The following is a 14153-nucleotide window of genomic DNA, read 5'->3' as shown; positions in this document are numbered from 1 at the left end:
TCATAATACAGGTGGATAATATCCAAGAGAAAGAAAATAATCCCCATAGTGAAGACAGAGGTTATCGATAAGGGTTTGGGAGATACATGTGGAGGGTGTCTGGGGTAGTTGGCAAGGTATTCTCTCCTGACATGGATGCCAGTTGCAAGGTAGTTGCCCTTTAATAACTCAAGCTGTACATTTGTCTCATGTGGATTTCTGTATTCGTATCATATTTAACAGTAAATAAAGTTTTCAAAAAATCATATAACTAGTAAAGCTCTTATCTCAAATGTCTGCCCGTGCACAAGGAGGGCCTGTGTTCTCTAGACAGGGAAGAAGGTACGACTCATTTCCTTGATGGTCAAGGTGTGAGGAGGGAAAAGCTATAAAGGGTTAGAGGAGGGCTGCAGAAACACACCTTCGGGAAACCACAAGTACCACTTTTATGTATTTATCTGTCCAGGAAAGAACTAGAAACAAAAGTTTGTCTGTGAACTTTCAAATGAAAGATGTATTTCACAAGTCTCTGCTGAAAGTGTTCACAGATTATACATGCTCAGCCTGACTTTTAAATGCCACTGAACAAAAGTTGGGGGGTGGGTAATAATTAACTACACTCTACTAAGGCTGATGGATACAGTGCTGGTATTTCAGATTTCCCAACGAGAACCTCTGTAGGTACTTGTAGGTATACAATCTTGTGGTCTGTTTTGAATTTCAAAGGTAAAAGTTGAAATGTTGGCAATCTTGTGTATCCAACGTGGCACAATTTGCAGTGACTCTTCCTAAACCAGCTCAGAACACCCTTAGGAGGCGGCCAGTTGGGATCTACAATATTCACTGGAGGTTTCAGCAGGATGCTCAACACCCATCCAGTGAGGCCCCCACAAAAATATTATCTTTTAACTCAGAGGGCCCCAGTACGAGTTTAACAGTCTATGACTCACAACTTCAAAATAACATCGAAATTCAATTCAGAGTTAAAGACTGTATGACGATGCCCCGGATTTTAAGAAGACAGTTCTGTTGGCCATATTTTTATGTTCATTGCTATATAGTCCATAAAATTTGTGTCACAACTTGTTCTTTTCTTGAATTTTTATAATTTGTATACCCCAATTTTACTAAAGACTACTATATTGTTTTTGTTTTTCAACCTTTATTTTAGGTTCAGGGGTACATGTGCAGGTTTGATATACAGGTTAATTTGTGTCACGGGGGTGTGTTGAACAGATTATTTCATTACCCAGGCATTAAGCCTAGTACCCAACAGTGTTTTTTGTTTGTTTTAGGCAGAGTCTCGCTCTGTTGCACAGGCTGGAGTGCAGTGGCATGATCTCAGCCCACTGCAGCCTCTGCCTCCTGGGTTTAAGCAATTCTCATGTCTCAGCCTCCAGAGTAGCTGGAATTACAGGCATGCACACCCATGCCTGGCTAATTTTTATACTTTTAGTAGAGACAGGGTTTTGCCATTTTGGCCAGGCTGGTCTTGAACTCCTTACCTCAAGTGATCCACCCACCTTGGCCTCTCAAAATGCTGGGGTTACAGGTGTGAGCCACTGCACCTGGCCCCAATAGTTATTTTTTCTGCTCCTCTCCCTCCTCCAACCCTCCACCCTAAAGTGTTTGTTGCTCCCTTGTGTTCATGGATTCTCAGAATTTAGCTCCCATTTATAAGTGAAAACATACAGTATTTGGTTTTTTCTTCCTGCACTAGTTTGCTAAGAATAATAGCCTCCAGCTCCATCCATGTTCCCACAAAAGACATGATCTCACTCCTTTTTAAGGTTGCATAGTATCCCATGATGTATGTGTACCACATTCTCTTTTTGCAATCCGTCATTGACATTTAGATTGATCCCATGTCTTTACTATTGTGAATAGTGCTGCAATGAACATTTGCAGGCATGTGTCTTTATGGTAAAATGATTTATATTCCTTTGGGTATATGTATACCCAGTAATGGGACTGCTGGGTCAAATGATAGTTGTTTTTAGCTCTTAGAGGAGTCACCACACTACTTTCCACAATGGCTGAACCTAATTTACACTCCCACTAACAGTGTATAAATGTTCTCCTTTCTCCACAACCTCACCAGCATCTGTTATTTTTTTTCAGTTTTTAGTAATAGCTATTCTAACTGGTGTGAGATATTACCTCACTGTGGTTTTGATTTGCATTTCTCTAATGATCAGTGATACCGACCTTTTTTTCATAGGCTTTTTGGCCACATACATGTCTTCTTTTGTAAAAGGAATAGTATATCTTGGCCGGGTGTGGTGGCTCACACCTGTATTCCCAGCACTTTGGGGGGCCAAGGCGGGGGGATCACCTGAGGTCAGGCGTTCGAGACCAGCCTGACCAACATGTAGAAACCCCATCTCTACTAAAAATACAAAATTAGCCAGGCGTGGTGGCACATGCCTGTAATCCCAGCTACTCAGGAGGCTGAGGCGGGAGAATCGCTTGAACCCAGGAGGCAGAGGTTGCAGTGAGCCAAGGTCACGCAACTGCACTCCAGTCTGGGCAACAAGAGCAAAATCCCGTCTCAAAAAAAAAAAAAAAAAAAAGGCCAGACACAGTGGCTCACGCCTGTAAACCCAGCACTTTGGGAGGCTGAGGCGGGCAGATCACGAGGTCAGGAGATCGAGGCCATCCTGGCTAACACGGTGAAACCCTGTCTCTACTAAAAATACAAAAAATGAGCCGGGCGTGGTGGCGGGCTCCTGTAGTCCCAGCTACTCAGGAGGCTGAGGCAGGAGAATGGTGTGAACCCAGGAGGTGGAGCTTGCAGTGAGTCGAGATCGCACCACTGCACTCCAGCCTGGGCAACAGAGCGAGACTCCGTCTCAAGAGAAAATAAATAAATAAATAAGAAAAACGACTAGTATATAATGTTAGGTGATGCTTTATTTATTACCTTCAATAAAAATGAGAATTCCTCTCATTTAATTTCTTGACAATAGAATTAATTTCATATAGAGTCTTTCAAATGTGAAGCATTGGTAAGTTGTGTTATTTACTATTGTGATAGTTAATGAAGCTTTTTTTTTCTTTTTTTTTTTTTTGAGAGAGAGGGTCTCACTCTGTCACCCAGGCTGGAGTGTGGTGGCATGATCATAGCTCACTGCAGCCCCAAACTCCTAGGCTCAAGTGACCCTCCCACCTCAACCTCTTGAGTAGCTAGGACTACAGGCATGTGCCACCACGCCCAGGTAATTTTTTGGATTTTTTTTGTAGAGTTGCACAGGCTGGTCTTAAATTCCTGGCCTCAAGTAATTCTCTAGCCTGGGCCTCCCAAAGTGCTGGGATTATAGGTGTGACCACCACATCTGGCCTAATGAAGCCTTAATATCAATATTGATATTTCATAACTTTATAAATATTATTTTCTTACACTGCTCTATTTCTTAGCTGTCAAATAATAATTGCTATAGCTAAAACACCTTATGAAATACTTGATATTATGAAATACTTTGGTTGTCTTATATAGATTGACATTTAATAATAATTGGGCTAGGCACAGTGGCTCATGCCTGTAATTCCAGCACTTTGGGAGGCCAAGGCAGGCAGATCACTTGAGGTCAGGAGTTCAAGACCAGCCTGGCCAACATGGTGAAATCCCGTCTCTACTAAAAATACAAAAATTAGCTGGAGGTGGTGGGGTACCTGTAATCCCAGCTACTTGGGAGGCTGAGGAATGAGAATCGCTTGAACCCAGGAGGCGGAGGTTGCAGTGAGCTGAGATCCGGCCACTGCATTCCAGACTGGGCAACAGAGCAAGACTTTGTCTCAAAATAATAATTGGCAAATAAATTATATGAAAACAACTTTTTATATTAGCCTCAAGAAAGATGAACTCTTTATCACCTTGAGTCTTTCTCTCTCCTAGAAGCAAAAACCTTTTTTTTTTTTTTTTTTTTTTTTTTTTTTGCTAGAGGACCACCCGCCTAGAACCCTTCTTCTAATATCTTAGAGGTTAGAACTGCTTCACATACATTCCTCCACCAAACACTGGCAAGGAGGATGGACTATCCATGATTGGCTTAGGGTAATTAAGATTCAAGTTACATGGCCTCCTAATATGCAAAAAGACCTGGGGCTCTTGATAATCTACATCTTTGACACAATTAGTCACTTGTCTTGCATTATATTTTGCTTCCAGCCCTTGGCAGAATGGTCTAATAGTCAATGACCCTGTCACCAACTTCTTTTTTTTTCCCTAAACCTACTTTCTATCTTCCACTCCTCAGGAGTTCCTGACACCCATCATTGTTTTTTGTTTTTTTCTTTTTCTTTCTGTCAGAATCTCCTCTCAAATCAAATGGAATTGCGAAAGTCAGAATAAGACAATATATCACTATCTGTGGTATGCAGAATAATGGTCCCCTAAAGATGTCTACATCTTGATCTTTGGAATCTATGTATCAGGTTACATGGAAAGGAGAATTAAGGCTCCTAACACTGATACGGTGAAACCTGTACCACGCTTCTATCCTGCAGAATTATAAAATAAATTTGTATTACTTTAAGCTACTAAGTTTATGGTAATTTCTTACAGAAGTGATAGAAAACACAATACACTTTCCAAAAATATTTACATTTTAACAAGGGACAAAGCCCTTCCTTGACTTAGCACATTTTTGGTTGCAAGAGATAGAAACTTGATTCAAAACAAAAAAGGATCTATTGGGTCACATCACCATCCAACTGTGGAAAAGACAGGAATGGAACTGTGTCAGGAAGGCCTAGAACCAGACGTTAACATCATCCATCATCCCCCATCCCCAGTCACTGGGCATCTGTATCTGTTCTCTTCATTCACACCAGCTTAGTCCCAACGGCAGGGAACTTGGCCAACCACAGCTCTAGGTCTGCCCCCATGACTCAAACACCTCCCATTAGGCCCCATCTCCAATCCTGGGGATCAAATTTCAACATGAGGTTTGGAGGGGAAGAATTTCCAAACCATAGCATTCCACCCCTGGCCCCCAAAACTGATGTCCTTCCCACATGTAAAGTACAATCATCCATCTCAACGGTCCCAAATGTCTTAAGTTGTTCCAGTACCAACTCAAATGTCCAAAGTCCAAAATCTCATCTGAGATTCAAGAACAGTTCCTTTCAGCTATGAGCATGTAAAATAAAAAACAAGTTATTTAATTCCAAGATACAATGGTTATACAGGCATTCCCATGTCAAACATTCCCATGTCAAATGGGAGAAATCAGTGAAAAGAAAAGGGTAATAGGCCCCATGCGTGTCCAAAACCCAGCAGGGCAGGCATTAAATCTTAAAACTCCAAAATAATCTCCTATGACTCTATGTCCCGCAACCTGGGCACACTGGTGGGTCCTGAGGCCTTGAGCAGACCCATCCCTGTGGCTTTTCTGGGTGCAGCCCATGTGGCTGCTCTCATAAGGTGGAGTCAAATGCCAGAGGCTTTTCCAGGCTGAAGGTACACACTGCTGGTGGCTCTATCATTCTGGGGGCTGGAAGGCAGTGGCCCTCCTGCAAATCCACTAGGCATTACACTAGCAGAGGCTGCCTGTGAAGGGTCTGACTCTGCAGCAGGCTTTTGCTTGGGCACCCAGGCTTTCCAATAAATCCTCTGAAATCTAAGTGGAAGCCACATCTCCGTAGCTCTTGCATTCTGTGGGCCTGCAGAATTAATACCACGTGGATACCACCAAGGCTTCCACCTCGTGCCCTCTGGAGCAGCAGCACCAATCTTATCTGGGGTTCCTGGGGTCATTTGAGCCACAGCTGCTACAGCCTGGGAACAGCATCCTGAAGCAGTGAGGAGCAGTGGTGCCCTGGTCCTGTTCCCCAAAACCAATCTGTCCTCCTAATACCCCTAGGCCTGTGATGGGAGGGGTGGCTGCCCAGCGGAAATTTCGATTTGTGAAATGCCTTTGTGGCCTTTTCCCCACTGTCTTGACTATTAGTACCTAGATCCCTTTTTGTCACCCTAAACTCTTTAGCAACCTGTGGCTCCAGCTTGACCCTTGGATTCCTCTCCTGAATATGCTCTTTCCTTCTCTGTTACATGACCAGGCTGAGAATTTTCCAATATTTTACACTCTGCTTTTAATGATAAATTCTGCCTTTAAGTCATTCCTTTGCTGCTGCAATTCAACATATGCCGTTAAAAGTAATCATATACTTCTCGATTGCTTTGCTGCTTAGAAATTTCTTCTGTCAATTACACTAGGTCATTACTCTTATGTTTGGTCTTCCACAAAGCCCTAGGGCATGGACACAATGCAGCCAAGTTCTTTGCTGTGCTGTAACATGGGTGATCTCTGCTTCAGTTCCCAGTAAGTTCCTCATTTCCACCTGAGACCTTGTCAAGATGGCCTTTACTGTCTATATATTTTTTTAATTTTTTTAATTTTTTAAAAGTCCCCATTTGACATACTGTCTACATTTCTATCAGCATTTTGGTCATAACCAATTAATCAATCTGTAAGAAGTTCCAACCTCTTAGAATTTCCAATCTCTAAACTCCTCATCTTTTTGTCTTCTTGTAACCAGGGGCCTCGGTGTTAAAAATCACCCACTTTCTTTTTCTTTCTTCCCTCTCTAGACACTCCCTTTCAGCACAATGTATGCTTATCTAATTAGGCTCTTGCTTGAGAAATCCCAGAGGCTAACCTTGAAACAAATCAGGGACAGAGCCCTCATTGAGGAATTCTCCCATTTGGAGGGAGTAACCAACAATTAGTCCACCATCATCAGGCCGAAGTCAAGATAATGCCAACCAGAAGTCTGGACAGGCATTACCCAAGATAACCACTGGAACAAGACACACAGACCCTGTACCCTGCATCTCCACATGTCTCCAAGTTTCCGTTTAAAAACCCTATGGTAAATTTTAAAATGTAAGATGGTACTTTCATTGCAGCACTATTCACAATAGCAAAGACACGGAATCAACCTAAATGCCCATCAGTGATAGACTGGATACAGAAAATGTGGTACATATACGCCATGCAATACTATGCAGCCATAAAAAATGAGATCATGTCCTTTGCAGGGACATGGATGAACCTGGAAGCCATTATCCTCAGCAAACTAATGCAGGAACAAAAAAAGCAAACACCACATGTTCTCAATTTAAGTGGGAGCTGAATGATAAGAACACATGGACACATGGTGGGGGACAACACGCTAGGGCCTGTGGGGATGGAGGCTGAGGGGAGGGAGAGCATCAGGAAGAACAGCTAATGGGCGCTGGGCTTAATACCTAGGCGATGGAATGATCTGTGCAGCAAACTACCATGGCACACGTTTACCTGTGTAACAAATCTGCACATCCGCACATCTACCCGGGAACTTAAAATAAAAGTTGAAGAAAAAAATAAAGATGGTACTTTCGAATGCTTGTTCACTATGTTCTCAAGTTTGCTGGCTCTCCAATTAAACCTGCTTTTCCTCCCACCAGTCCTAGCCTCTAATGACTGGTGTTTGAGCGGCAGCAGCTGAACCTAAGTCTGGTTACATTCTGAGCCCTCCAAACTCTTCCAACCTCATCCCATTACCCAGTTCCAAAGCTGCTTTCTCATGTTTAGGTATTGTTAAAGCAATACCCCACTCCTCAGTACCAATTTTCTGTCTTATTCCATTTTGTATTGTTATAAAAGAATACCAGAGACTGATAATTTATTAAGAAAAAAAGGTTTATTTAGGCCGGGTGGGGTGGCTCATGACAGCACGTTGGGAGGCCAAGGCTGATGGATCACGAGGTAAAGAGATTGAGACTATCCTAGCCAACATGGTGAAACCCCGTTTCTACTAAAAATACAAAAATTAGCTGGGCGTGGTGGTGCACACCTGTAGTCCCAGCTACTCTGGAGGCTGAGGCAGGAGAATCCCTTGAATCGGGGAGGCGGAGGTTGCAGTGAGCCGAGATTGCACCACTGCACTCCAGCCTGGTGACAGAGCGAGACTCCGTCTCAAAAAAAAAAAAAAAAAAGAAGAAAGAAAAAAAGGTTTATATAGCTCAAGATTCTGATGGTTGCAAAGTCCAAGACTGGGCATCTGCATCTGATGAGGGCCTCACACCTGCTTCCACTCACGGTGGAAAGCAAAGGGGAGCTTGTGTGTGCAGAGATCACATGGCAAGAAAAGGAAGAGAAAGGAAGGGAGGTGCCAGGCTCTTTTTAACAACCAGCTCTCATTGGAACAGAGAACTCACCCACAAGGGGGGGGGTTAATCTATCCATGAGGGATCTGCCCCCAAGACCCAAACACCTCTCATTAGGTCTCACCTCCAACACTGGGGAGCAAATTTCAATATGAGACTTGGAGAGGTCAAACATCCAAACCATAGCATAGTCCAAGTGTGGGTGCCCCATAAAAAAAGTTAGGGCATCAGCACAGTCACAACCTTTGAAGAACTGCTCTAAGGCAGACAGAAGCCCCAAGCTGTGTCTGCTGTGACCTAAGAAATGTAAGCCGTATTTATAGTTTCAGACATTTTCAGACTAATAAAACAAGTGTTTTTTGTTGCTCTGCATACGTGAAGGGAGGGAGGATGGAGGGCTGACTGTCTGCTACTGGCTGATCCAGCACCTAAACTGATCATATAAACGGCGATCTCCTCTGCAGTCTGTATTAGTCAGCTTGGGCTACCATAATGGGTGGCAAACAAGCAATTTTTTTTCTCACAGTTCTGGAGGCTGGAAGTTTGAGATCAGGGTGCCAATATGGTTGGGTTCTGGTGAGGGCTTGCTTCTGGCTTTCAGACAGCAAGATGTCTTTTCTTATAATGACACTTATCATGTTAAATCAGGGCCCCATCCTCAGTACCTCATTTAACCTTAATTACTTCCATAAAGGCTGTATCTCCAAATATAGTCACATTGAGAGTTGGGGCTTACAGATATTTATTTATATAAATGTGAAAACATAGGGCAATGTGCCTTTGAGCAAGTACCCTAGATGCTAATCCTCTTTCAGTTCCAGCTAAAACACTGAAAATAAAACCTAAGAGAAATAACAGCTTCTAAAATTTGGATAAACTCATCTTAATTAATCCACGCTTAAAATAATCTCCATGGTTTTCACTATTTTGTAAAATAATGTTTGACCTCCCAAAGCAATGGCTTGCATTTGATTTTAGTGAAAGACAAATATACAAAAATACATATATATATATATATATATATATATATATTTTTTTTTTTTTTTTTTTTTTTGTAGAGACAAGGTCTCACTCCGTTGCTCAGGATGGAGTACAGTGTGATCATGGCTCTCTGTAACCTGAAACTCCTGGGCTCAAGGGATCCTCCCTACTCAGTCTCCCAAGTAGCTGGAACTACAGGCATGCACCATGTTGGGCTAATTTTTTTTATTTTTTGTACAGATAAGGTCTCCCTATGTTTCCCAGACTGGTCTCGAACTCCTGGCCTCAAGCAATTCTCCCACCCCAGCCTCCCAAAGTACTGGGATTACAGGCGTGGGATTACAGGCTGGGATTACTAAAATGTTTGGCCTTAGTAAAATATTTTTCATCATACTGCAGTGACTTCAAATTTGAAAAAGTTGACAGAAAGCTGTACACCTTTGTAATCCTTTTTGCTGTGCACAAATCCATAGCAAAAATGTTTTCTAACAGAAAACAGGAGCTTTTGACACAAAGTACAGCATTTTAAAAATTCAAAAAGAGGCCAGGTGCAGTGGCTCATGCCTGTAATCCTAGGACTTTGGGACGCCAAGATGGGCGGATCACCTGAGGTCAAGAGTTCAAGACCTGCCTGGCTAACATGGTGAAACCCTCTCTCTACTAAAAATAAAAAAATAAAAATAAAAATAAAAATTCAAAAAACAAACAGAAAATAGGAGCTGAAAATTAAATACCTCAGATCACAAACTATTTTCAAGATCCTTCAAGCACCTCCAGCATGCTTTTCTGTAAAAATAATCCATATCATCGTCCTTGTATGCTGGACATACATATGAAATACTAGATCTTGAGAAGGCCAAGAATAAGATGCGGTCCATAATCTCTAACTTAGCCAAGAGATACACAATTCATATATAAATGACCAATTCTTAAATGTGATAATGGGAGTCTTACTGTGGCTGAAACAGGAAAGACTTTCCAGAGAAGGCCAGACTTGACTCAGGAGTTTATAGGACCTACATAAACTGGCAAAGGAGGGGAAGGTGACTGCAACTGTTCTCACCTATGCCATAAAGTGGATCTCTAAAGCACTATTGAGCAGCATATTAGTTCTAGCGTGAATTGCTAAATGTTCTTCAGAGCAATAAAATAGTCTACAATTCAATTACAGAATGAAGTAGTGTATAACTCACTTGTTTTCATTAGTTCAGACTATCCTTCAACCCAATCAGCCCAAATTCAAGCAGTCTTACTATGTACAGTGATTTATTTTTATTGAAAGTACAAATATTAAAGAAAAGATTTAAATAAATAAAGTCATTCCATATCCCGCTACACTAACACAATGAATTTGTTTTGCAGATTACCTTCCACATGCATAAAGATTTTACAAAGTCACAATCATAGTATGCATACTATTTTGTATTGTGCTCATTTTACTTACCATATCAAACATGTCCACGTTTCTACAGTCTTCCAAATAATTATTTTAATGGCAGTATAATACTTCACTATTTTTCTTATCCCACTTTCTTGACATGGAGTTTTTTTCCCCAATTTTTGTTATTATAAAGAATGCAGACATAAACGTCTTCATGCATTTATCTTTTTTCTGAATTATTTTTAAGGTTAAAAGTATAGAAGTAGAATTTATGGGGCAAAGGATATGGTCATTTTTACAGCCCTTGCTATGTAGTACCATATTGTGTTTCCAAAGGGTTGTATCTATTTAAAATGCCATCTGAAATAAATGCATTAAAATCTTCCTTCTAAATTTTTTTTTAATCAGAAATGCTAGGTAGTTTTAAACTTCAGTAAGTTAAAAATAATTATTGTCTCTTTTTAAAAAATGAAGAGTGTGGAATAGATGGTCTCACAGATAACTAATGGTGTAAAGGAGTTAAGCAACACATCCCAACTATTCCCAAGTTATGGCACACATGGAAAGCGATGCTGTAGGCACACTGAGGAAAATGGACAAAGGTGGTTCTGGCCCAGAGGCTCCAGCCACCCAGGCCACCTTTGGATGTAGCAAGGGGTGAGGGGATCTGTATCTAGGCCTGTCTGTGATTTGCAGTGCCAGTGTGCATGGCTCAGGAAGCTCTAATCAAGGAGAGGTTAAATGACTTAAGTCACAAAATCTAGTTACTGGCAGCTTTGGGAAATAAATGCAAATATCTTCTTGTCAATGTATTTTCTACTAATCACAACTGCTCTACATGCTTTCTGGCTCTAAAATTCAATCATATATGCAGACATGTATCTATATTTAAGAATAAAGAGGATTTCCTAACATGCTTGAACTAAAGACACCTAAGCTAGCAATTTACATCAAAGCTGAAAATTAAAAACAGTCCTTAGCATAAACAAATATTTGACTATCTTCTCATTTATTTTTCAGACTTGCCATTCTTTTAAATTTAGTTTGTAAGCTCTTTGAACAGTAACAATCTTTTGCACAGTATTTTGTATATCTCTGGTAGTCAGTAAACAGAGAGTAACAATAAATTACACTATAAAGGAAAAAACTAGACAAAGTAAATCCACATTCTAAATAATTCTGAAGGTGAAAAAAGTGTTAAGTGTTGATTTTGTAGAGGTAGAGAAGATTCCCTCTTTAAATGTCAAATTCCTGCTAGCTAAATGGATTTTTTTTTTTTTTTTTTTTTTTGAGACAGGGTCTCGCCAGGTTAGTCTCCAACTTCTAGGCTCAAGTGATCCTCCTGCCTCAGCCTCCCAAAGTGCTGGGATTACAGGCATGTGCCACCATGCCCAACCAGACATCTTAATATGCACTATCTACTATATTATAGGCTCTTGAGAAACATTTCATTCCACAGAATGGTTCTGATTTATCCCCAGTGTTGATGCTACCAAGAGGAAAAGATTCACTACAAAGGTAGTTCACCTTTTACCAAGTGTCAAATATTCCACATTACCTTTGAAAACCAGAGATTATAGGTATTAATCCCACTGATTCAACTGTGTATATATATACATATATACGTATATATGTATATATATACACACATATATGTATACATATAAACATATATATGTATATATATACAAACACATATATATGTGTGTGTGTATATATATATATATAAGATTTTTCTTGACCATGAATCACCATATTTGGGAGTACAGTAGGGTTAGGAATTACAATTTACTGATCCCCTATCATGTGCCAGACACAATTATCAGGTAAGGAACTTCAAACCCTGCATTCTTTTTTTTTAAAAACTATACTCCAAAAAAGTGATTGGTTGGTCATTTCTGCAGATTCAATCAGACATTATACACACAAACACACCCATGAGACCGCATGGCACTGGGAAGATTACCCACTATTTCCCACTTATTAAGATCTGGATCATATTTCTCAATGCTCTGAAGATACGTTCCCTTTGAGTAGGAGTATCCTCCAGTGACATAAATACATCCATTCATGATGACGGCACCGCACTCCATCCTCCTTTCCATCATGGGAGCTATCTCTCTCCATTCATTTTGTTCAGGGTCATAGCATTCTGTGATTGTAGTTTGTCCACCGACTAGATAGAGCTTATTTTCAAACGGAACTGAGCACAATCCATATTCTTTTAAAAAGAAGAAAAGAAAACAGCAATTTTTTAAAGGATAACAAACAAAAGAGATTCCACAGTGTGGTAATGTAATAATCCTTTAAAATTTAGCACACAAAAAATAGGGGAGTGGTGGCATTTTGATTCAGGCACACAATACTGCAACGCTGAAGCTGAAAATCATTCCCTGTCACCTAATTCAGATCGCCTGTTCCTGCCATGCTGCCATTATCCTTCAGCTTGTCCTTAGCTGGCTCTGTAGGAGGCCAGGGAGGAACTCACCCAACAGATCACCTTTCTGGGAACTTCCCAACACAGACAACTTTTACTTGACACCTATCTGTAAAAGATGGTAGCAGTAGAATCCTTATAGAAAGACACACTCGATAAGCAGTGGTGTCCCTTCAGGTCTTGGCAGCTGTCTCCTTAACCAATGGCAGGCAATCTGGCATGCCTGCTGTCACAGGTGCCACACAGGATGGCCTTGTGTGCTTCTCACACTGCCAGTCCAGTTATGAACTCAAGAAGCTAAAGAAACGTACCCAGACTCGTGGGGCATGACAGTCTATCATCCTGAGAAGCTGTGAAGGGTGCCCCCAGGCGGAGGGCTGCTGTGTGGGATCCGGGTCCTGGGGCTGGAAGTATGTATATGGGGGGGGTCCTCCTCCTAGGCTGTTTTAATGTTTTCCATTTTATCTCCCCCTCTACACCCAAACCTGCTGGATCTTCAAAGCACCAGGATATCTCACAACTCTACTTCTTCTCCCTTCTTCCCAGGGCTGTGACAAGAGTGAGGCTAGCGAAGTGCTTAGGGTGCAAAATGCAGGGAGGCAGAACTCTGTGAGTCATTTGCACTGCATGGCCTTACATTTTGTGCCTGAAGCATCTCATTTGCCTCATCCTGGTCTCTGCCCTGTTTTCTTCCACACACCCACTTTTATCATCACTCCTAGCCTGTCAGTTCACTCTCTGGGAATATCAGTCATAAAATTACACTTAAAAACCTTTCGCTGGAGCCCCAAAGGAAGAGGAGGATTTGTCAGTGCATTCAAATTAAAGCAAGGAAAGATTTAGCACACTATCGCTGAGCTGTTCCTTCTGCCTTGAACTCTCTCCTCTCCCCAGGTCTCTGCACAGCTGCGTCCTTCCTGTCATTCCGGTCTTGTCTTACTCTCACCTCTTCAAAGGGCATTCCCTGACCACCCAGCCTGAAGTGGCCAGGCAGGCGTCTCTAATTCTCTCCATAGCACTTCTCATTATCTGGAATGTTTCTTTTCTTTTCTTTTCTTTTCTAGAGACAGGGTCTTGCTCTGTCACCCAGGTTGGAGTGCAATGGCACAATTATAGCTCAATGTAGCCTCAAATTCCTGGGCTCAAGTAATCCTCCCATCTCAGCCTCTCAAGAAGCTGGGACTATAGGTACACATCACCACAACAGGCTAATTTTTGTATTT

The 14153-nt window shown here is 41.4% G+C and overlaps 1 protein-coding gene across 5 annotated transcripts in view; it reads right to left on the bottom strand.

Annotated features, from left to right (window-relative positions):
• The window catches only part of KLHL23 (kelch like family member 23), a 59186-nt gene that overhangs the window by 30987 nt on the left and 14046 nt on the right, over positions 1–14153 (bottom strand). Inside the window, exon 4 of one of the 5 annotated variants that reach the window (XM_001137023.8) lies at positions 10362–12714. The exons of the other annotated variants lie outside the window; for them this stretch is intronic. Within the exon in view, the coding sequence (XP_001137023.2) occupies positions 12404–12714 (311 nt within the window). The 3' untranslated portion in view covers positions 10362–12403. Of the gene's footprint in view, positions 1–10361; positions 12715–14153 lie in introns of those variants that run through there. 5 annotated transcript variants of the gene reach the window in all.

Source organism: Pan troglodytes, chromosome 13 (assembly GCF_028858775.2).
Source record: "Pan troglodytes isolate AG18354 chromosome 13, NHGRI_mPanTro3-v2.0_pri, whole genome shotgun sequence".
Taxonomy (NCBI): domain Eukaryota; kingdom Metazoa; phylum Chordata; class Mammalia; order Primates; family Hominidae; genus Pan; species Pan troglodytes.
This window is presented reverse-complemented; position numbering and strand designations above follow the sequence as displayed.